The sequence below is a fragment of the Salvelinus alpinus genome, chromosome 27 (genome assembly GCF_045679555.1).
Source record: "Salvelinus alpinus chromosome 27, SLU_Salpinus.1, whole genome shotgun sequence".
NCBI lineage: Eukaryota > Metazoa > Chordata > Actinopteri > Salmoniformes > Salmonidae > Salvelinus > Salvelinus alpinus.
In genome coordinates this window covers 24,720,488-24,742,764 of record NC_092112.1, presented here as the reverse complement: position 1 = coordinate 24,742,764, position 22,277 = coordinate 24,720,488, and the positions used below count along the sequence as shown (strand labels likewise).

The 22,277-nt window shown below is 41.9% G+C and overlaps 2 protein-coding genes across 2 annotated transcripts in view; both read left to right on the top strand.

Moving 5' to 3' along the window:
• Positions 1-568: 568 nt before the first annotated feature.
• Positions 569-10,087, top strand: LOC139556216 (ribosome production factor 2 homolog). The gene is made up of 10 exons (XM_071369855.1): positions 569-680; positions 913-1,045; positions 1,151-1,188; positions 5,190-5,229; positions 5,581-5,662; positions 5,773-5,849; positions 7,987-8,086; positions 8,641-8,743; positions 8,879-9,023; positions 9,592-10,087. Exons 1-10 carry the CDS (start codon positions 658-660, stop codon positions 9,775-9,777), a joined length of 927 nt encoding a protein of 308 aa, XP_071225956.1. The 5' UTR covers positions 569-657; the 3' UTR covers positions 9,778-10,087.
• Positions 10,088-12,952: 2,865 nt separating this feature from the next.
• Positions 12,953-22,277, top strand: part of LOC139556210 (monocarboxylate transporter 10-like) — an 82,185-nt gene continuing 72,860 nt past the window's right edge. The window contains exon 1 of the mRNA XM_071369849.1: positions 12,953-13,585. Coding sequence (XP_071225950.1) covers positions 13,240-13,585 — 346 coding nt within the window. The 5' untranslated portion in view covers positions 12,953-13,239. The remainder of the gene's footprint in view (positions 13,586-22,277) is intronic.

Below are 22,277 nucleotides of genomic sequence, written 5' to 3'. Positions count from 1 at the left end.
CACCAACCCTTCCACAGTACTGATTACCCCAGGACTATATCATCCATTACACAACCATTAATATGTAGGTTAGAAAAAATAAATAATTATTCAAAAGACAGGGGGCCCAAGGAACACATTCAGTGTATTTCAAAATGTATTTCAAAATGTTTCAGCCAATAGATGAATTATGAGGACAGGCCATTCAAGAGCAACGCGATTATGTGGCAAGAAAATAAAGCCTGCTAGGGATGTGCACCTACCTTGCTATTATCTTGTCCCTTCTTTGCATTTTCAATTAATAGAATTTGCCCTTATCGGGTCTCGGAAATATTAGAAGTCCTGTATTATTTCATATCACACATGAATGTGATATTTTGTAAAGATACACAAGTTAACATATACTTGAAAATTAATAGTTTTGGGAAAAAATGGTAAACCACAAAAGTTTGGGGTTGATGTTGGGTTCTGGGGTTTGAGTTATGTAGGGTGTTTATAGCTCTCTACCGCCATCATGTGGCCAAATAAGAGTACGACGTGTGTATATACTGTACATAACAACGGATGTGACGTATATGTAACTGCGACATTTTCCGGTGTTGTGAATTAACGTGGAGTATTTTGAAGCAAGCGCCATCAAGCACACGAGTTGTATTGCACACGAGTGAAGCCACCAAAATGAAACAAAAGGAAGGAGTAATGTACGTTGTGTTTTTTTGTTGTTGCTAACTCACGTATTTTATTATTGTATAGTTAACGTCACTTGCTAGCCATGAAGTTAATAGCTAGTAGCTACTGTAGTCTTCTAAACCGTGTTAGTTTGAGATCTTCCATCAAACGAAATATACTATGTCAAAGCATCTGTGTTGTTTTACTCAAGTGTCACGGTGTCTATAGCTGAAGTGTTTTCCTGTTGAATGACTGTTTCCTCAGAAAACCTAAGACGAAGAGGGCTAAGCGCTTTCTTGACAACAGAGCTCCCAAGCTTAGAGAGAACGTCAAGAATGCCATGATCATGAAAGGAGGCAACACCAGTATGACTGTCACTCAAGCACTGAAGGACATTGTACGTTTTCTGACTGTCGACCCTCCTCCCCTACCAGAATATTGAAGATTGTCAAGTTTTGAGTGCCAGATAGCTAGATAACTCTGAATATTTTTTTCTCTCCAGTATGCCTTGAAGAAACCAAGTGCTGTATTGTACAAAAAGTAAGTGATTGATTTTTAAAGTACCAGTGCAGCCATTTGTATCTCTCAAATAAGTTCTAGGTAACAAATACCTACCTTACTGTGATTGTTTAAAATGAAAATGGTAAAAAAGAAACAAATAGCTTCTTAGTAAAGGACTCTTATGCTAGGACTATCTGTGAGTGGGAAAACTGAAAACAAGTTGTTAATGGAAGAGAGGTTTGGAGCTGTGTTATTGGTCTTAACTAATTTAGCACCTGGTGACGTTATGGAGCCAGATACCTGCCCATATGTTGAATGTACGTGTCTTTAGGATGATGAGAAGATCCATACGTAAATTATTAGGATCATAAGAAAAGCCGTGTGTGAAACATGAACGTAAACGTAACATTTAATCTGAACATACAAACACCATGTTACGATTACAGTCTAACATTATAGGTATTCTAAATAGGTATCCTGCATGTTTTCAAGTTGTCTCCATTCTCTATTAGTCCTCATTTGAGTTTACTTCACATTTTAGGTAGCTAATGTAATGTATTTGTCTAGATGGCACTAGCTGTATTATGCCTACACCTAGCAGATTGAAACATCAGTGTTGTATCTCCACAGCATGGACATAAACTACATTTAATTTGTATGAACATAAGATTAAACAGACATAAACGGAACAAGTTCCACAGACATGTGACTTACAGAAATTGAATGTGTCCCTGAACAAATGGGGGGGGGGGGTCAAAAGTAACAGTCAGTATCTGGTGTTGCTACCAGCTGCATTAAGTACTGCAGTGCATCTCCTCCCTATGGACTGCACCCTCAGTCCAGCCTCTCTTAGCCTATTGCGGACAGTCTGAGCACTGATGGAGGGATTGTGCGTTCCTGGTGTAACTCGGGCAGTTGTTGTTGCCATCCTGTACCTGTCCCGCAGGTGTGATGTTCTGATGTACCAATCCTGTGCAGGTGTTCTTACATGTGGTCTGCCTCTGCGAGGATGATCAGCTGTCCCTCCTGTCTCTCTGTAGCGCCTCACAGTACGGACATTGCAATTTATTGCCCTGGCCACATCTGCAGTCCTCATGCCTCCTTGCAGCATGCCTAATACACGTTCACGCAGATGAGCAGGGACCCTGGGCATCTTTCTTTTGGTCTTTTTCAGAGGCAGCAGAAAGGCCTCTTTAGTGTCCTAAGTTTTCATAACTGTGACCTTAATTGCCTACCGTCTGTAAGCTGTTAATGTCTTAACGACAATTCCACAGGTGCATGTTCATTAATTGTTTATAGTTCATTGAACAAGCATGGGAAACAGTGTTTTAACCCTTTACAATGAAGATCTGTGAAGTTATTTGGAATTTCACTAATTATCTTTGAAAGACAGGGTCCTGAAAAATGGATGTTTCTTTTTTTGCTGAGCTTATCCCAGGGTGATGTGGACATCCTCAAAATATGACTAGTTCAATATTGCACCATCCCATTCTCTGGGCTCTGTCGGTAATCATAATCAGTAGTATATACCAGGAATAACTCATCATAACCAGTAGTATATACCAGGAATAATTAATCATAACCAGTAGTATATACCAGGAATAATTCATCATAAACAGTAGTATATACCAGTAATAATTCATCATAACCAGTAGTATATACCAGGAATAATTCATCATAACCAGTAGTATATACCAGGAATAATTCATCATAAACAGTAGTATATACCAGTAATAATTCATCATAACCAGTAGTATATACCAGGAATAATTCATCATAACCAGTAGTATCTTCCAGGAATAATAGATGCTTGGTGAATCTATAAATTATGTATGACCACAGGAGGTTTTGCCACTCTGCAATATTTTTTTATAGAATAGTTTGATATTTATTTCATCACTCAAAATCTTGCCAACGCATATCCTGTAGGAGGGTTTAATATGAATAAAAATCATTTGATATGATTTATATAAATCGGTTCATGAAGATATAGACTAATAAATGAACAAGGGAGAGGTAGGCTTAGTGTAGCATTAGTATATTCCCACACTTTACAATAAAAGTTGCAGTGGTCTTGGGTAGTCTCCGTGTAGGCTATTCCCTCCATCACGACGCTGCTGCCCAGTTGAAGAGCTTGTGATCTCCATGCAGCACCACAGCAGCCTTCGGAAAAGCACGCCTCAGAAGATGCCCTTCTGGCAGCATGCAGTCATAGTCATTTTATCCTAATTTATCCTAGCATGCATGATGCGTGCAACTCGTCATTCCAACATATTTGAACATTTAATTCATCCTTCATTCAGTTCAGTCAGTCAGTATGTCATCCATTCTGTCATTTGTCTGAGTTGCAATAGGAACCAAATCAAGGAGAATAGAAGTCTTATTCATTTGTTTATTGAAATCCATATGTATTCAAAATTATCTAAATTCTCAAGTTCTTTAGCCTATCACTTTAATAATCCAATGTTTTAATTTAAGACTATCAAAATAAAAAATAGGCCTTCAACTTGTAGGCATTGCAATTTAGGCTATCAACTCTATTTGTGTTTTATAATTGTTTTTATTATAGGGCTCCCTATAAAAAGAGATCCTAGCTCACAGGCCTCTAAATATAGCCTCTAAATACATTGTAAACAAAAGTGTTGAAGAAGCACATGCAGTGACTAGTGAAAACAGATCTGGCAATAAGAATTGGTTATAGATATTTGAGACCCCTTGGCTATTTCGCTCAGGACATGTTATAGCCAAGACTTAATAAATATTTTGTTTTGTCAAATTTATTGATATGGATATAGCCTTTGCGTGATGTGGTTATGCAATGAAAATGCTGTTATTCTGGTTACAGTGGTAGTGGTAGTGATAGCGTAGCCGTAGCAAGTTGGCTAGCTAGCAGCAAGCAAGGGATAAGAATGTTGCCACTGAGCATGGCAACAGAAGATAAAGAACGAACGACTGGGTTGGGTCTCTAGCAACCAGAATTTTCTTATTAAAATGAAAATATCAACGAAAAATACGATTCTACCGGTAAATGTGTGCTTTCATATTGTTTTCTTTGGCAACTGTGGTACACTACATGACCAAAAGTATGTGGACACCTGCTCGTCGAACATCTCATTCCAAAATCATGGGCATTAATATGGAGTTGGTCCCCCCTATAACAGCCTCCACTCTTCTGGAAAGGCTTTTCACTAGATGTTGGAACATTGCTGCAGGGACATGCTTCCATTCAGCCACGAGCATTAGTAAGTTCAGGAACTGATGTTGGGCAACTAGGCCTGGCTCGCAGTTGGTGATCCAGTTCATCCCGATGGGGTTGAGGTCGGGGCTCTGTGCAGGACAGTTAAGTTTTTCCACCGATCTTGAGTACTGCATCAGATGACCTGGCCTCCACAATCACCCAACCTCAACCCAATTGAGATGGTTTGGGATGAGTTGGACCACTGAGTGAAGAAAAAGCAGCCAACAAGTGCTCAGCATATGTGGGAACTCCTTCAAGACTGTTGAAAAAGCATTCCTCATGAAGCTGGTTGAGAGAATGCCAAGAGTGTGCAAAGCTGTCATCAAGGCAAAGGGTGGCTACTTTGAAGAATCTAAAATATAATTGGACCTTTTTGGTTACTACATGATTCCATATGTGTTATTTCATTGTGTTGATGTTTTCACTATTATTCTACATTGTAGAATATGGTAAAAAATAAAGAAAAACCCTTGAATGAGTAGGTGTGTCCAATCTTTTGACTGTATATGTATGTATATCTATCACAGTAAAATCATGTTTTTGACTGCACTGGGCCTTTACTCAAGTAGGAGAACTGTTATTATTTGAACAAATCCAGTATTGTGGTAGTACTGAAATTGTTGTATTTAGTCTTCATGTTTTATTTTCCCCCCATTAGCATTGGATATTTATAGCAACTTGGGCATAAAGGACTGAGTATACTGAAATAATAACGAAACAAAAATAGTTGGTACTATTGTTGGTACTTGAGAAATGTGTGTTTTTATCCTGCATGTAAACTAAGTGTTGTCTTTCCTTCCAGGAAAAATATAACCAGGCCATTTGAAGATTCTACATCATTGGTCAGTTAACCAGAGATATTACATGTCTTCAGTACCCTCTAAAAACTGGTTTGTTTAACCTGAGAATTCTAATTGTTTTTGATTCCTCTAGTTCCTAAATATACAGTATAGTGAGTGTTTCAATGTAGTAGTCCTGGTTCAAGGGACATTGTTGTTGTAGCCCTAGCACAACACTGGAATTATTGTGGAATCGGGCGTGTAGTGCTAGGGAAAACACAAACATTTGCTCCTCTTTGGGTCCACAGGTCCAGGATAACAAAACACTGCAGTAGTGTACTAGTTAGCATCACATTAAAATACAATGTATTCATTGCACTGCCATTTCCGATCACTAATATTTTCTGTCTACAGGAATTCTTCTCGAAGAAAACGGATAGCTCGCTGTTTTTGTTTGGCTCACACAACAAGAAAAGGCCAAACAATCTCATATTTGGTAAACATTTCTGTATTATATCAGTGGGAGACTAGACGAGATGTCTAGTACTTTTCACAGCAGATAAGGGTTTGACCTTGTTTTTCTCCTTTCCTTTTTGCTGATTACAGGTCGTCTGTTTGATTTCCACGTGCTGGATATGATTGAGCTGGGCATTGAGAAGTATAACTCCTTGAGTGAGATCAAGGTGATGTTTCTGCAGTTCCTATAGTCATTTGTAGTTGCGTTGTTTCTCATTGCTGCATGATACCACTTATGTGAGTTCTGGATTTGTCAATAAGATTATTTCCCCCCCCTTTTTTAAGCAGAGTGCCTTCAGCACCTCCTGATGTTCTGTACGTTCTTAAAACCTACGAATCTTAGTTCTTTAAGTGTCGTCACCAAATGTTTGTACACTCACACTGCTACAAAAAGCCAAACGAATACACCTCCTTGGTCTTTCAGTGGTCTGAATGAACAACTACAAATAACAATTTCCTCTCAATCAATCAATCAAATGTATTTATAAAGCCCTTCTTACATCAGCTGATGTCAAAGTGCTGTACAGAAACCCAGCCTAAAACCCCAAACAGCAAGCAATGCAGGTGTAGAAGCACGGTGGCTAGGAAAAACTCCCTAGAAAGGCCAGAACCTAGGAAGAAACCTAGAGAGGAACCAGGCTATGAGGGGTGGCCAGTCCTCTTCTGGCTGTGCCGGGTGGAGATTATAACAGAACATGACCAAGATGTTCAAATGTTCACGACCAGCAGGGTCAAATAATAATAATCACAGTGGTTGTAGAGGGTGCAACAGGTCAGCACCTCAGGAGTAAATGTCAGTTGGTTTGCTCATAGCCGATCATTCAGAGTATCTCTACCGCTCCTGCTGTCTCTAGAAAGTTGAAAACAGCAGGTCTGGGACAGGTAGCACGTCCGGTGAACAGGTCAGGGTTTCATAGCCGCAGGCAGAACAGTTGAAGCTGGAGCAGCAGCATGACCAGGTGGACTGGGGACAGCAAGGAGTCATAAGGCCAGGTAGTCCTGAGGCATGGTCCTCCGAGAGAAAGAAAGAGAGAATTAGTGAAAGCATACTTAAATTCACACAGGACACCGGATAAGACAGGAGAAATACTCCAGATATAACAGACTGGCCCTAGCCCCCCGACACAAACTATTGCAGCATAAATACTGGAGACAGACAGGAGGGGTCGGGAGACACTGTGGCCCCGTCCAGCGATACCCCCGGACAGGGCCAAACAGGCAGGATATAACACCACCCACTTTCCAAAGCACAGCCCCCACTCCACTAGAGGGATATATTCAACCACCAACTTACCGTCCTGAGACAAGGCTGAGTATAGCCCAGGAAGATCTCCCCCACAACCCAGACAGAAAGATCACGTCAGTGACTCAACCTACTCAAGTGACGCACCCCTCCTTGGGATGGCATGGAAGAGCACCAGTAAGCCAGTGACTCAGTCCCTGTAATAGGGTTTGAGGCAGAGAATCCCGGTGGAGAGCGGGGAACCGGCCAGGCAGAGACAGCAAGGGCGGTTCGTTGCTCCAGTGCTTTCCCGTTCACCTTCACACTCCTGGGCCAGACTACACTCAATCATATGCCCTACTGAAGAGATGAGTCTTCAGTAAAGACTTAAAGGTTGAACCCGAGCCTGCGTCTCTCACATGGATAGGCAGACCATTCCATAAAAATGGAGCTCTATAGGAGAAAGCCCTGCCTCCAGCTGTTTGCTTAGAAATTCTAGGGACAATAAGGAAGCCTGCGTCTTGTGACCGTAGCGTACGCGTAGGTATGTACGGCAGGACCAAATCGGAAAAATAGGTAGGCTCAAGTCCATGTATTTCTTTGCAGGTTAGCAGTAAAACCTTGATCAGCCCTTGCCTTAACAGGAAGCCAGTGTAGAGGCTGGAGTAATATGATTAAAATGTGGGGTTCTAGTGAAGATTCTAGCAGCCGTGTTTAGCACTAACTGAAGTTTATTTATTGCTTTATCCAGGTAGCCGGAAAGTAGAGCATTGCAGTAGTCTAACCTAGAAGTGACAAAAGCATGGATTCATTTTTTTGACAAAGTTTGATTGTTGCGATGTTACGTAGATGGAAAAAAGCTGTCCTTGAAACAGTCTTGATATGTTCAAGAGAGATCAAAAGAGAGATCTTAACACTATTTCAGGCACACTGTTTCCCTGTTCTTTGAATTTTTTTCATTTTTGTTTTACTGATAAAAACATGCCAATACACTCTGGACTGCAAACAATTGAAGTTAGTGTTACCTGTTATATCATAATCTTCCTCCTGTAATTTTATGTTCTTTTTCCAATGCATTGCAGAACAGCAAATGTCCTGAGGGGACCAAACCGATGCTGGTGTTTGCAGGGGAGGCTTTTGACCATGATGATGACCACAAACGCCTAAAGAGCCTTCTTACAGGTACAGTTTAGTCTAAGCTAAACATTTGAATTTGGTGTTAATCGGATGTCGTGGGGTTATTTCAGTCCTACCCCTTCAGTTAGAAAAAAATTCCTCTAACTATACTGAACAAAAATATAAATGCAACATGCAACAATTTCTAATATTTTACTGAGTTACAGTTCAGAGGGAAATCAGTCAATTGAAATAAATTCATTATCCCCTCCAAATTCTATAAAAAAGATATAGGCGGTTTATGGTAGAGACATTAACGTTAAATTCTCTGGCAACAGCTCTGTTGGACATTCCTGCAGTCAGCATGCCAATTGCACGCTCCCTAAACTTTATACATCTGTGGCATTGTGTTGTGTGACAAAACTGCACATTTTAGTGGCCTTTTTGAAATGTCACACCTCTCAGATGGATGGAATATCTCAGCAAAGGAGAAATACTCACTAACAGGGATGTAAAAAAACATTGTGCATCAAATTAGAGAGAAATAAGCTTTTTGTGTGTATGGAAAATTGGCGGTGCTACTGACCAGTTTTTTTGTTTGTTTTTGTCTTGTCGTACAGACTTCTTCAGGGGTCCTGTTGTGCCTTCAGTGCGTCTAGCTGGTCTGGAGCATGTCCTGCACTTCACTGCTCTGGAGGGGAAAATCTACATGCGCAGCTACAGGTATGTCTGCCTGCTAGCAGCTAGACCATCTACCAATGTCACCTATTATTCATGGCAGATTATGGCTGAATTACATATGATCTGCATCTTTCACCCCTGAAATGATCACTAGTCAAAACTCTTTGGGTTCTCCAGATCTCTGTTGAAGAAGTCTGGATGTCGTACACCAAGGATTGAGCTGGAGGAGATTGGGCCGTCTTTTGACTTTGTCTTGCGGAGAACACACCTGGCATCAGACGACCTCTACAAGACAGCTCACAGACAGCCCAAGGCTCTGAAGGTATGAAACAACTCTAGTTGCAGTCATCTTTTTCAATCTCTTTCAAGAGTCGTATGTTGTTGTAACTTTAATGTGTTACAGAGTTAATGTTTAAGTTAATTCATTGAGCTGTATCTAAAGATATTTCTTTACAGTTATTTACATATGTAATTGTATTGGTTAGTATTGAATTACGCTTTTGACTGCAAGTTCCAGAATGCCTTGCGACAGGAAGTAGAAAGCGAACGCTAGTTAATTAAGTGCAATTGACAGGTGATTATTGATGTCTCCTTTGCGCTAGCAGCTTGATGGCATTGCTCTGTAGAATCTAAAGTTGTTAAATGTAACGTGATCAAGTATTATTACTAAAAGAAGCTTTCATATCAAACCCGACGTCCCGAGTCATTACTTTGAAGATAGTTATTCTATATATGTTGAATGTCACGTAAGGTTTATTCTTTTTGAAAGTATCTTAATTGCACAATGGTATTATTGTGTGCCATTGGCCAAATTATTTAGAAGTATCTATGTAGTGAAATGAAACATCAAGGCAATCAGTCATGTTCTTTGTCAATTCTATTCTTTACAGCCCAAGAAGAAGAAGAACATATCCCACGATACCTTTGGTACCAAGTTTGGCAGGTTGCACATGCAGAAGCAGGATCTGGCCAAGCTCCAGACACGTAAGATGAAGGGTCTGAGGAAGAGGAGGGGCCCGGCAGCCGCTGCGGAGGGAGAGACGTCCTCGAAAACAGCCAAAGTAGAAGTGGAGTGAAGTCTTCCCAGGCTTTAATGGACATTTCACAAGCTCACGTCACGCTAACTGTGGATGTTGACCGATGTCTTCAGAATTGTCATTAATTATGAAAGAATTACCCCCACATGCATGTTTACCTTCTGCAGGTATGTTTGTCAATGTCTCTTGTTAATGACGTACAAATCATCTTCATTCTGTTGCTCATGTTACTTAATCTGGAAATGCTTGTTGTGAAAGGCAAGCCTGTCAGATGTATGTCCTTAAGAAAAGAAGAAAAATGGGTAGTTCAATAAGATGTCATTGTTCTAAAATAATATACTCTAAAATATTTTCTGTATTTTAATCTCTACTTGTACAATGCGGAAGCATTGTTTCAATGATTACATGTATTTTGTACATCTGTCTCGTGCTGTTCTTTTCAGAGGTTTTACAATTGAATTGTCACATGCACAGTGAAATGTCTTTCTTGCAAGCTCTTTCCCAACAATGCAGTAATAAATATTGATAGTACTATAAAAGTAGAAGAAAAACACAAGAAATAAGAACACAAGTAAGCTATATACAGGATCAGTTCTAATACCATATTTACGATGTGCAGAGATACTGAAGTGGTAGGGGTAGATATGTATAGGGGTAAGGTGACTGGGCATCAGGATATATGATTGTGTGTTTAGTCAGTATGAAAGTGTCTGCATGTTGTGTGAGTGTGTAGTGTAACAGTATAACTTTAAACCGTCCCCTCGCCCCGACACGGACGCGAACCAGGGACCCTCTGCACACATCAACAACGGTCGCCCACGAAGCGTCGTTACTCATCGCTCCACAAAAAGCCGCGGCCCTTGCAGAGCAAGGGGCAACACTACTTCTAGGTTTCAGAGCAAGTGACGTAACTGATTGAAACGCTATTAGCGCGTACCCGCTACCTAGCTAGCCATTTCACATCCGTTACAGTAGCATGTGCATAGTGTTGATAAAACATTTACTGGAGACAGGAGATCAAGTTGAGACATAGGACGAGGTGGATATTGTATAATAAGGCAGTTTATTCAAAGGTAAAGATATCTGAGAAATCGTGCAGCACGGCACCGTTCTGTCTGACTCGTATGGAATCGTCGGAAAAAGAGGCCCTAAACATATTGTGCAGATTATATATGCAGTAAATGACGTAGGTTGATCTGGTAGTCTGGCCTTCTGATTGGTCGCTCTGGGTCGTGGGTAGTCCTGTTCGGGCCTGGTGTCGACGTTCCGTTGGCTCTTAACATGGTTCCTTGTCTTAGAGTCTCAACCTTGAGCAGAATGCGTGTGCGTTTTGTTTTAGCAGGGGCCTGTTCATGGGGGAGGGGAGTGTGTGTGGGTCTGTGGTTATTATCATTAAGGGTACGAAGTGTGGGGGTTAAGAGGGGGATGGGTGCATGTTGTGTCAAGTATAGCTTGTGTTGAGAAGTTGTTAAAACAAGTTTCCAGTATCTATTACAATTTCTTACAATAGTCAGTGCAAAAATGGAAGAGTCAATGCAGATTGTCTGTGTAGCCATTTTGTTAGCTATTTAGCAGTCTTATGGCTTGAGTATATATTCTGTTCAGGAGCCTGTTGGTGTCAGACTTGATTCTCTAGTACCACTTGCCATGCGGAAGCAGAGAGGAGTCTATGGCTTGTGTGGCTGGAGTATTTACCTTCCTTACACACCACCTGATAGCGAGGTCCTGGATGGCAGGAAGCTCGGCCTCAGTCATGTAGCGCCATGCGATCAATGGCGGTGCTGTTGCCATACCAAGCAGTGATGCAGACATTCAAGATGCTCTCAATGGTGCAGCTGTATAACTTTTTGAGGATTTGAGGACACATGCCAAATCTTCAGCCTCCTGATGGGGAAGGGGTGCTTTTGCGCCCTCACAACTGTTTGCATGTGTATGGATCATTTTAAGTCCTTAGTGGTTTGGACACAAATCCACATCGATGGGGGTGGGCTCACCCCGTTTCCTGTCGTTCACGATCAGCTCTTTGGTCTTACTGACGTTGAGGGAGAGGTTGTCCTGGCACCACACTGCCAGATCACTGACCTCCTTCCTATAGGCTGTCTTATCGTCCCCGGTGATCAGGCCTACCACTATCGTGTCATCAGCAAACTTCAGTCGTGCGTGGCCACGCAGTCGTGGGTGAACGGGGAATACAGCAAAGTACAAAGCATGCCCCCGTATAGAGGGTCAGCGTGGCTGAGGTGATGTTGCCTACCCTCACTACCTGGGGTCGGACCATCAGGAGGTCCAGGAACCAGTTGCAGAACGAGTCCTAGGGTCCAAAGCTCGGTGACGACCTTGGAAGGGACTATGGTGTTGAACGCTGAGCTATAGTCAATGAACAGCATTCTCACATAGGTATTCCTCTTATCTAGGTGGTAGAGAGTTTAGTGAGAGTAGAGGGAAAACTTCATATGGGTGGGACAATTAAACCATGTAACTGTGGAGAAGGGACTGTAAGTATTCTACTTTTCACTCTGCTGCCACAAAACCCTTAGGTATATAGACTTACCTTCATATGAACAAATCACAATTGTAATCTCCTGACGTTAGATACATTGGTATATATCAGTCAGCTTTCAGGTATGACAAGGTTGCTGGCAGATATGAAATCAGAAGTATTGGTATTAAATCGCTGGATGTTTCTGTGGATAGTTTACTTTGTACACAAGAGGTAGCTGTTGGACTTTATTCATTTGAAAACTCTGGGCTCTGGTGTTATACTGAAATCAATAGCAAAAATTGTCAAATTAAGTCTTATTTAAATGAAGTCATATTTAAAAGTTATTGATTTAGTTTTTAACAATGTACAGGCCTATCACGCAGATAATTTAGAAAACGTTGGGAACACACCTTCCACGTCGTTCATTATTTTCCATAGAACGCATAGCCCCTAGTTGATTATCCCTTACTCATTACAGCACCAATTATAGACTCCTATGTTTACTTTTTCCTTGCAAGAGGAACCTCTGGATAAGAGAGAAAAATAAACGTGTTCTGGATCTTATCTTTCTTGAAAAAAATAAATCTTCACTTTTTCAAACACTACAGTAATTCTTCAATGTTCTTACGTCATACTTGAAAAGTACGGCGGTAAATCCCATCAGCGACAAAATCCCGGGATAATGTACGCACGCCCCGCCCCTCTGAGGTATCTATTTATACAATATTGCAACACTGGCGTTTGACACGCAATAAAGACAGTGCGGGCGGTTGATAGAACCGTTCATTACGGCTACTGCTTCTGAATATATGCAACTTCTCGATAACAATTCGCTGAAAGAAGATGCAAAGTCTTCATATTTGTAGATAGACATTTTGCGGCATACCATCATCTGAATCTCTTCAGTTGAGTTTGACTGCAGCTTGAGAGTACATCATTTAGACTAGTTAGCGGCATAGTCACATTATTGCTGTCATCATATTTGACAGTGTTAAAAATTTGCATAGTCGTGCGAAGAAATGACAGAAGGTACCAACATGACAGACAATGAGTCTGAGACAACTAAAGAAATGGTTGCTGCGGAACCTGCGGAAGAGACACCAATAAAGTCATTTGAGCGCCCGGACGAAGCTGAGGAGAATGAGAACGTGGGTAGCGAAGGAACCATCCAAGAGCACGTCTCCGTCACTGCGGAGGAGCCTGAGTTCGAGCACCCAGAAGGAGGATGGGGGTGGGTGGTTATGCTGGCTGCCATGTGGTGCAATGGAGCGGTGTTCGGAATCCAGAACGCCTTTGGTATCCTGTTCATGTCCCTTCTGAAAGAATTCGGCTCAGCAGATGATGAGGCCCTCCGGTTCAAAACAGGTGAGAAAAGTCGGCATAACGCTAGTAATCTAGCTAAATACTGTATTAGCGAATTAGCTAGCGTCAGCATGCATCATAAAATATTTGTATTACTTTCTGGCTGCATATCAACATGTGACATTCATTTTCGTTCTTTCTGGTATGCTATCGTTGACTGGGACTAGTGAACGGAATACAAATCACACTAATGCAACAACGTTTTGAGAATGTCATTAATTTACCATCAAACTAAGTTTCCGATCTAATCACCTTTCCAGCTAGCACGGTCTAGATTGCTAACGTTATCTGGTGTCAGTCGGCGAGTCGAGCGTGCCACATGGCTCGACAGTGCTTGAGGTGGAGGAAATGTCTTTTTTCAAGTCGGTTCACAGAAATTCACAAATTACGCTATGACATAGAGACCTCTGTTTATTCACTGTTAAGGGTTCATACACATCTTAACAGATGGAATTTCATGATTTTTCCATGACCAATAATTGGTTCGTCTCTATGTAGCCTACATGAAAAAGTCAGCATTTATGTGGTGTTGACACTAGAAGGCTGCTGGTCTCTGATCCCATGTAGGCCTACTATCTCCTGTCGTTGTGCCCTTGATCAAGGCACTCAACCCCCCACAAAGTAGAATAACTGCACTGTTAGGCTACTGTATAAAACACATGTGGTCAACCCTCCGTCTGGAGAGCTACTGGGTGTGCAGGCTTTTGATCCAACCCTGCTTATCAAGTTTCTGTTGTGCAGATGACGTTTACACTATTAGAAAAAACAAAAAGGGTTCTCTCTTGCTTCATAGATGGAACCTTTTTCATAGGGTAATTGGATCCACATAGAACCCTGCATGGTGCCATTTATGAATTATGGCTACTACTATTACAATGCATTTGGAAAGTATTCAGACCCCTTGACTTTTTCCACATTTTGTTACGTTACAGCCTTATTCTATAATAATTTTTTTCTCTCATCAATCTACACACAATACCCCATAATGTAATATGGGGTACCCATTTTTGCAAATATATCAAATAAAAAAAACTGATATCATATTTACATAAGTATTCAGATCCTTTACTCGGTACTTTGTTGAAGAACATTTGGTAGTGATTACAGCCTCAAGTTTTCAGTATAACACTACAAGCTTGGCACACCTGTATTTGGGGAGTTTCTCCCATTCTTCTCTGCAGATCCTCTCAAGCTCCATCAGGTTGGATGGGGAGCGTCGCTGTACTGATATTTTCAGGTTTCTCCAGAGATGTTCAAGTCCGGGCTCTGGCTGGGCCACTCAAGGACATTCAGACACTTGTCCCGAAGCCACTCCTGCGTTGTCTTGGCTGTGTGCTTAGGGTCGTTGTCCTGTTGGAAGGTGAACCTTTGCCCCAATCTGAGGTTCTGAGCACTCTGGAGCAGGTTTTTATCAAGGATCGCTCTGTACTTTGCTCCGTTCATCTTTCCCTCGATCATGACTAGTCTCCCAGTCCCTGCCGCTGAAGAACATCCCCACAGCATGATGCTGCCACCACCATGCTTCACCGTAGGGATGGTGCCAGGCTTCTTCCAGATGTGACGCTTGGCATTGAGGCCGAATCTTGTTTCTCATGGTCTTAGAGTCCTTTAGGTGCCTTTTGGCAAACTCCAAGTGGGCTGTGCCTTTTACTGAGGAGTGGCTTCCGTCTAGCCACTTTACCATAAAGGCCTGATTGGTGGCGTACTGCAGAGATGGTTGTCCTTCTGGAAGGTTCTCCCATCTCCACAGAGGAACTCTTGAGCTCTGTCAGAGTGACCATCGGGTTCTTGGTCACCTCCCTGACCAAGACCCTTCTCCCGCTATAGGAAAAGGCCAGCTCTAGGAAAAGTTTAGGTGGTTACAAATGTTTTCCATTTAAGAATGATGGAGGCCACTGTGTTCTTGGGGACCTTCAATGCTGCAGAAATGTTTTGGTACCCGTTCCCAGATCTGTGCTTCGACACAATCCTGTCTCAGAGCGCTACAGACAATTCCTTCGACCTCATGGTTGGTTTTTGCTCTAACATGCACTGTCAACTGTGGGACCTTTTATATAGGCCGCTATGTGCCTTTCCAAATCATGTCGAATCAATTGAATTTACCACAGGTGTACTCCAATCAAGTTGTAAAAACATCTCAAGGACGATCAATGGAAACAGGATGCACTTGAGCTCAATTTCGAGTCTCATAGCAATGGGTCTGAATACTTATGTAAATAAGGTATGTTTTTAAAAAATTTATGCGTTTTCGCTTTGTCATTAAAGAGTATTGTGTGTAGATTGATGAGAAACAATATTTAATCAATTTTAGAATAAGGCTGTAACGTAACAAAATATGGAAAAGTCAAGGGGCCTGAATACTTTCCGAATGCACTGTATGCAGCCTACTATAGGGGAAGGGGATTATTTCCACTCCCACTGATTCTCTGGCCAGTCTCCATGTGCATTGTGTATTCTTTGGCAGCTGCTCTTGAAAAGAAGCCCATGAAAGAATATCTCAATACATTTGGCTGTTCATAGTTATTGGCTATAAATTGCACTGCCATTTCATCCCACAGTATTAGATAAGAAGAACCTCCTTTGTACAACACAGGCATAACATTTTGCGGGGTAGCCTTGAAACAGATGACCACAGCCCTGTCAGTTTCAGGGCCATTAAAAGGTTCAAACGTTTCTGGAAAATGTTCAGACAGTGAGTGAGCATGCCCAGTGTGTGTATTTCCTCTCCATGGCTAAAGGTTCACCTCCACCACATGGATAATGATCCCACGTTATTCAACTGTCTTTAGCCACCTGTTGCTGATGTTATTGGGTTTTGAGAATTGGTTTCTGTTGACGTGTGATTTACATCTGGCCACAGTAATGGGTGAGAAGTGTGAGTAGGCTATTTTCCACTCTTTGATTAGGTTACGTGTTAAGGAGACTCTTTTGTGTAGCCTATAACCTTTTCAAACGGAAGGTCCTGCATCAAATATAGGATCAAAGCTGGGAAGATGCAGTGTTAATCATCATAGATTTGATTACCAAACAATCAGGAATCACCCATTTCCTAATATTGACGTTGCTGTGATTCTTAGGAAGATTAGCAGATATAGAGGATTGATAAAATAATTTATATGGGTGAAAGATAATGATTAAATAATTCCACTCTGAAACCTTATAACTGTATGAAATTGATTAGAATCATAAAAATGATAATCTGATCAAGTGTGTAGTTTTAGTCAGAATTAGGTTAAACACTGTATCTGTATAGTGGAAAAACACAGACTGTCTGAGCAAGGCTTAGCTCACAATTAGAACTTGTATGGGGGGGGGGGGGGGGGGACTGAGAATTTATGAGGACAGGGAGGACTTCTCAAGGTTTCTCTAATATCGGGGGGAATGGAATTGTCGGCTGGGTAAGGATACACAGTGGTGAGAACCATGAAGAAGAATAAAACTCACATACTGTTTGTGTGTATGTATGTGCGTAGGATATATACTGTTTGTGTGGAAGTATGTGCGCAGCTGTAAAATGGATGTCTTTGTATTCTTGACTTTAGAACGTTCTCTGAATAAACGGTACTATCTTTTTGCATAAACTGAGTCTTTTTCTAATTCTTATTAAACCCGTGGTCTTACAGATCTCGGGGATTGGTCAGAGTTATTGATTGATTGTTATTATCATTGGAATTGAAAATTCTCGTCACAATGATCCAGATATAGGTGAATCACTACATAGATAGATGTATCAGATCTTGTTAACTGATAGCTACTAATCACAGCATTGGCACATTGTAATTACAATGTAATTATCACTCAAAGTAGTCACTCATTGGCCATGGATTTCCTTGTTTTTCTGCAGTACCATTTCTTCTTCCTCAGTCTGAAATGAGTAGCCAGGATTGCATCAGCATGCTTCATGTCCAGCTGTTGCCCTGCCTTCCACTTTACCCAGTCGTAGTCCCTCTCCAGTTGTCAGACGTCTCCTCTAGGGATATCCTGAGAGGAACATTATCTAGCTAGGCACACTGCCAGTAGCTAAAGGTCCCAGACAGAGGGGAGTTCATGGAGCCTTTGGCAACCCATATCATGTATATTTTACCTACAGTATACTCAGTATACTGATGTATACTCATGTCACTGTTACACTACTAGATGTTATTGCCGGTGTAGTAAAATGTTGTGTTCCTAGCTCCAACAGTGCAGTTATATCTAACAATTCACAAAAATAAAAAATCTAAAGGTAAAGATTGGAGTTAAGAAATGTATCAATATTAGGACGACCAACGTCGGAGTGGCATTGACTAAAATACAGTAGAATAGAATGCAGTATATACATATGAAATTAGTAAAGCAGTATGTAAACATTATTAAAGTGACAAGTGATTCCATGTCTATGTATATAGGGCAGCAGCCTCTATGGTGCAGGGTTGAGGAACCGGGCGGTAGCAGACTTGTGATGGCTGTTTAACAGTCGTCTGGCCTTGAGATAGTAGCTTTTTTTTCAGTCTCTCGGTCCCAGCTTTGATGCACCTGTACTGACCTCGCCTTCTGGATGGTAGTGGGGTGAACAGGCAGTGGCTCGGGTGGTTGATGTCCTTGATGTTCTTTTTGGCCTTCCTGTGACATTGGGTGCTGTAGGTGTCCTGGATGGCAGGCAGTGAGCCCCCGGTGATGCGTTGGGCTGACCTCACCACCCTCTGGAGAGCCCTGCGGTTGCGGGCAGTGCAGTTGCCGTACCAGGCAGTGATTACAGCCCAACAAGATGCTCTCAATTGTGCATCTATAAATGTTTGTTAGGGGCTTAGGGGCCAAGCCCTGAGGTTGAAAAGAATTTGTTGCGCCTTCTTCACCACTATTTCAGATCGTCAGTGATGTGTACGCCAAGGATCTTGAAGCTTTTCACCTTCTCCACTGCGGTCCCGGCGATGTGGATGGGGGTGTGCTTCTCTGCTGTCCTGAAGTCCACGATCAGCTCCTTCATTTTGTTGAGGGAGAGGTTATTTTCCCGGCACCACTCCGCCAGGGCCCTCACCTCCTCCCTGTAGGCTGTCTCGTCATTTTTGGTAATCAGGCCTACAACTGTTGTGTCGTCTGCAAACTTGATGATTTAGTTGGAGGCATGCGTGGCTACGCAGTCATGGGTGAACAGGAAGTACAGGAGGGGGCTGAGCACGCACCCTTGTGTGGCCCCTGTGTTGAGGATCAGTGAAGTGGAGGTGTTGTTTCCTACCTTCACCACCTGGGGGCAAGCTCATCAGGAAGTCCAGGACCCAGTTGCACAAGGTGGGGTTCAGACCCAGGGCCCCAAGCTTAGTGATGAGCTTGGAGGGCACTATGCTGTTGAAGGCTGACCTGTAGTCAATGAACAGCGTTCTTACATAGGTATTCCTCTTGTCCAGATGGGATAGATCAGTGTGTACTGCAAAGGCGATTGCATCATCTGTGGATCTATTGGGGCGGTATGCAAATTGAAGTGGGTCTAGGGTGTAAGGTGGAGGTGATATGATCCTTAACTAGCCTCTCAAAACACTTCGCTATGACAGAATGAATACTACGGGGCGATAGTCATTTAGTTCAGTTACCTTCACTTTCTTGGGTACAGAAACAATGGTGGACATCTTGAAGCAAGTGGGGACAACAGAGATAGGGAGAGATTGAATATGTCCGTAAACACTCCAGCCAGCTGGTCTGCGCATGCTCTGACGACTCGGCTAGGGATGCCATCTGGGCCGGCAGCCTTGCGAGGGTTAACACGTTTAAATGTCTTACTCACATCGGCCACGGAACACGAGAGCCCACAGTCCTTGGGAGCAGGCCACGTCGGTGGCACTGTGTTATCTTCGAAGTGGGCGAAGAAGGTGTTTAGCTTGTCCGGGAGCAAGACGTCGCCGTGGCTGGTTTTCCCTTTGTAATCCGTGATTGTCTGTAGACCCTGCCACATGATCATTTCTCTACTATGCATGACATCATGGGCTTGGTATGGCTGCAGAAATAATGGGGAACACATAAGGGGTTTCTACAGAGATCCTATAATTAACTTCTAGGGGGGTTTCTGGATCGGTTTGATTAATTTGGAATATGGGCTAGCTAGATGGATCATGAACACATTTTATTTTATTTTTTATAGAATAGCACAGCTACAGATCAGCCCTGTCCCAATGGTGTCGAGATGAACTGGGACCTAAAATTAGCTGTCACTCAAGCAAAGTTGACATTTAAATTTAGACTGTCAACACCCATCTTAAGCCTATCTGTAAAGCATGATACACCCGCACGCACCCCTTGACCCCTTCCTATCCAGTCAGATTCTAAAGGTGTTGGCTCTCCAGTCACCAGTTGGATAGTAACAGCACATTTCCTATTAGATTTAGTTTGTCTCAACAGTTGGACTAATGTCATTCAACATTCATTTATGTCCTTTCCCTCCGAAACATGGATGTAGCCCATTGGCAGAGAGCAAAGGCCTTTCTTCCAGCTACAGCCTCAAGCTCTGAGCTTCCTGCAGTGAGGGTGAAGTAAAGCAGGGTAGAGGGGGCTCAAAGGGGGGAGATTATTGTCTTGCACAAATGCTACCTGCCTCTGTTCTGTCAGGAAGTCTTCTATAGTTCTATGCGCTTAAGTGTCTTTTGGTCGTGCAAGATGCGACAGTGACGGTACAACACTGTATACAGACTACAGAGCCCTCCGCACACTATAAGCTACAATAAATCGAGTTCCCCTGTGTTTTGGGCGGGAAACGGCTGTGAAGCTAGCTGTAGTTTATTGCATGGTTGTGTCTATAAGTCTGTTGTTAAAGAATGTGAAACAATGTTGTGTATGTTTGCTGCTTTTCATTAAATCAATTGTGGCTGTTTTTTAGGTTATGACCTAAAATACATTTGTTCATATGGGCAGGAAATTGTATCAGTTATAGTTAGAGGTCGACCGATTTATGATTTTTCAACGCCGATACCGATTTATTGGAGTACCAAAAAAAAACAAATTCCGATTAATCGGCCAATTTTATTTTTTATTTGTAATAATGACAATTACAACAATACTGAATGAACACTTATTTTAACTTAATATAATACATCAATAAAATCAATTTAGCCACAAATAAATAATGAAACATGTTCAATTTGGTTTAAATAATGCAAAAACAAAGTGTTGGACAAGAAAGTATAAGTGCAATATGTGCCATGTAAGAAAGCTGACGTTTAAGTTCCTTGCTCAGAACATGAGAACATATGAAAGCTTGTGGTTCCTTTTAACATGAGTCTTCAATATTCCCAGGTAAGAAGTTTTAGGTTGTAGTTATTATAGGAATTATAGGACTATTTCTCTATACCATTTGTATTTCATTAACCTTTGACTATTGGATGTTCTTATAGGCACTTTAGTATTGCCAGTGTAACAGTATCGCTTCCATCCCTCTCCTCGCTCCTACCTGGGCTCGAACCAGGAACACAACGACAACAGCAAACCTCGAAGCAGCGTTACCCATGCAGAGCAAGGGGAATAACTACTACAAGTCTCAGAGCGAGTGACGTTTGAAACGCTATTAGCGCGCACCCCGCTAACTAGCTAGCCATTTCACATCGGTTACACCAGCCTAATCTCGGGAGTTGATAGGCTTGAAGCACAGCGAAGAGCTTCTGGCAAAACGCAGGAAAGTGCTGTTTGAATGAATGCTTACGAGCCTGCTGCTGCCTACCACCGCTCAGTCAGACTGCTCTATCAAATCATAGACTTAGTTATAACATAATAACACACATAAGTACGAGCCTTAGGTCATTAATATGGTCGAATCCGGAAACTATCATCTCGAAAACAAGTCGTTTATTCTTTCAGTGAAATACGGAACCGTTCCGTATTTTATCTAATGGGTGGCATCCATAAGTCTAAATATTCCTGTTACATTGCACAACCTTCAATGTTATGTCATAATTACGTCAAATTCTGGCAAATTAGGCTGCACAAACTGTTGCATATACACTGACTCTGCGTCAAATGAACGCAAGAGAAGTGACACAATTTCACCTGGTTAATATTGCCTGCTAACCTGGATTTCTTTTAGCTAAATATGCAGTTTTAAAAATATATACTTATGTGTATTGATTTTAAGAAAGGCATTGATGTTTATGGTTAGGTACACATTGCAGCAACGATACGCACCGCATCGATTATATGCAACGCAGGACACGCTAGATAAACTAGTAATATCATCTACCATGTGTAGTTAACTAGTGATTATGATTGATTGATTGTTTTTTATAAGATAAGTTTAATGCTAGCTAGCAACTTACCTTGGCTTCTACTGCATTCGCGTAACAGGCAGGCTCCTCTTGGAGTGCAATGTAATCAGGTGGTTAGAGCGTTGGACTAGTTAACTGTATGGTTGCAAGATTGAATCACCCGAGCTGACAAGGTAAAAATCTGTTGTTCTGCCCCTGAACGAGGCAGTTAACCCACCGTTCCTAGGCCGTCATTGAAAATAAGAATGTGTTCTTAACTGACTTGCCTAGTTAAATAAAGATTAAATAAAGGTGTAAAAAAACAAACAAAACAAAAACGTCCAAATCGGTGTCCAAAAATACCGGTATCCGATTGTTATGAAAACTTGAAATCGGCCCTAATTAATCTGCCATTCCGATATATCAGTCGACCTCTACCATGAACTATCAATTTCTGATTGATTGTGCCCGGCTGCTGCTTCAAGTTTCAGCAC

Coding starts and splice junctions, on each gene's coding strand:
- LOC139556216 (XM_071369855.1), top strand. CDS start 658: ATGAAACAAAAGGAAGGAGTAAT. Junction 1,189..5,189: donor AGTGCTGTATTGTACAAAAA/GTAAGTGATTGA, acceptor CTTTCCTTCCAG/GAAAAATATAACCAGGCCAT. Junction 9,024..9,591: donor GACAGCCCAAGGCTCTGAAG/GTATGAAACAAC, acceptor TATTCTTTACAG/CCCAAGAAGAAGAAGAACAT.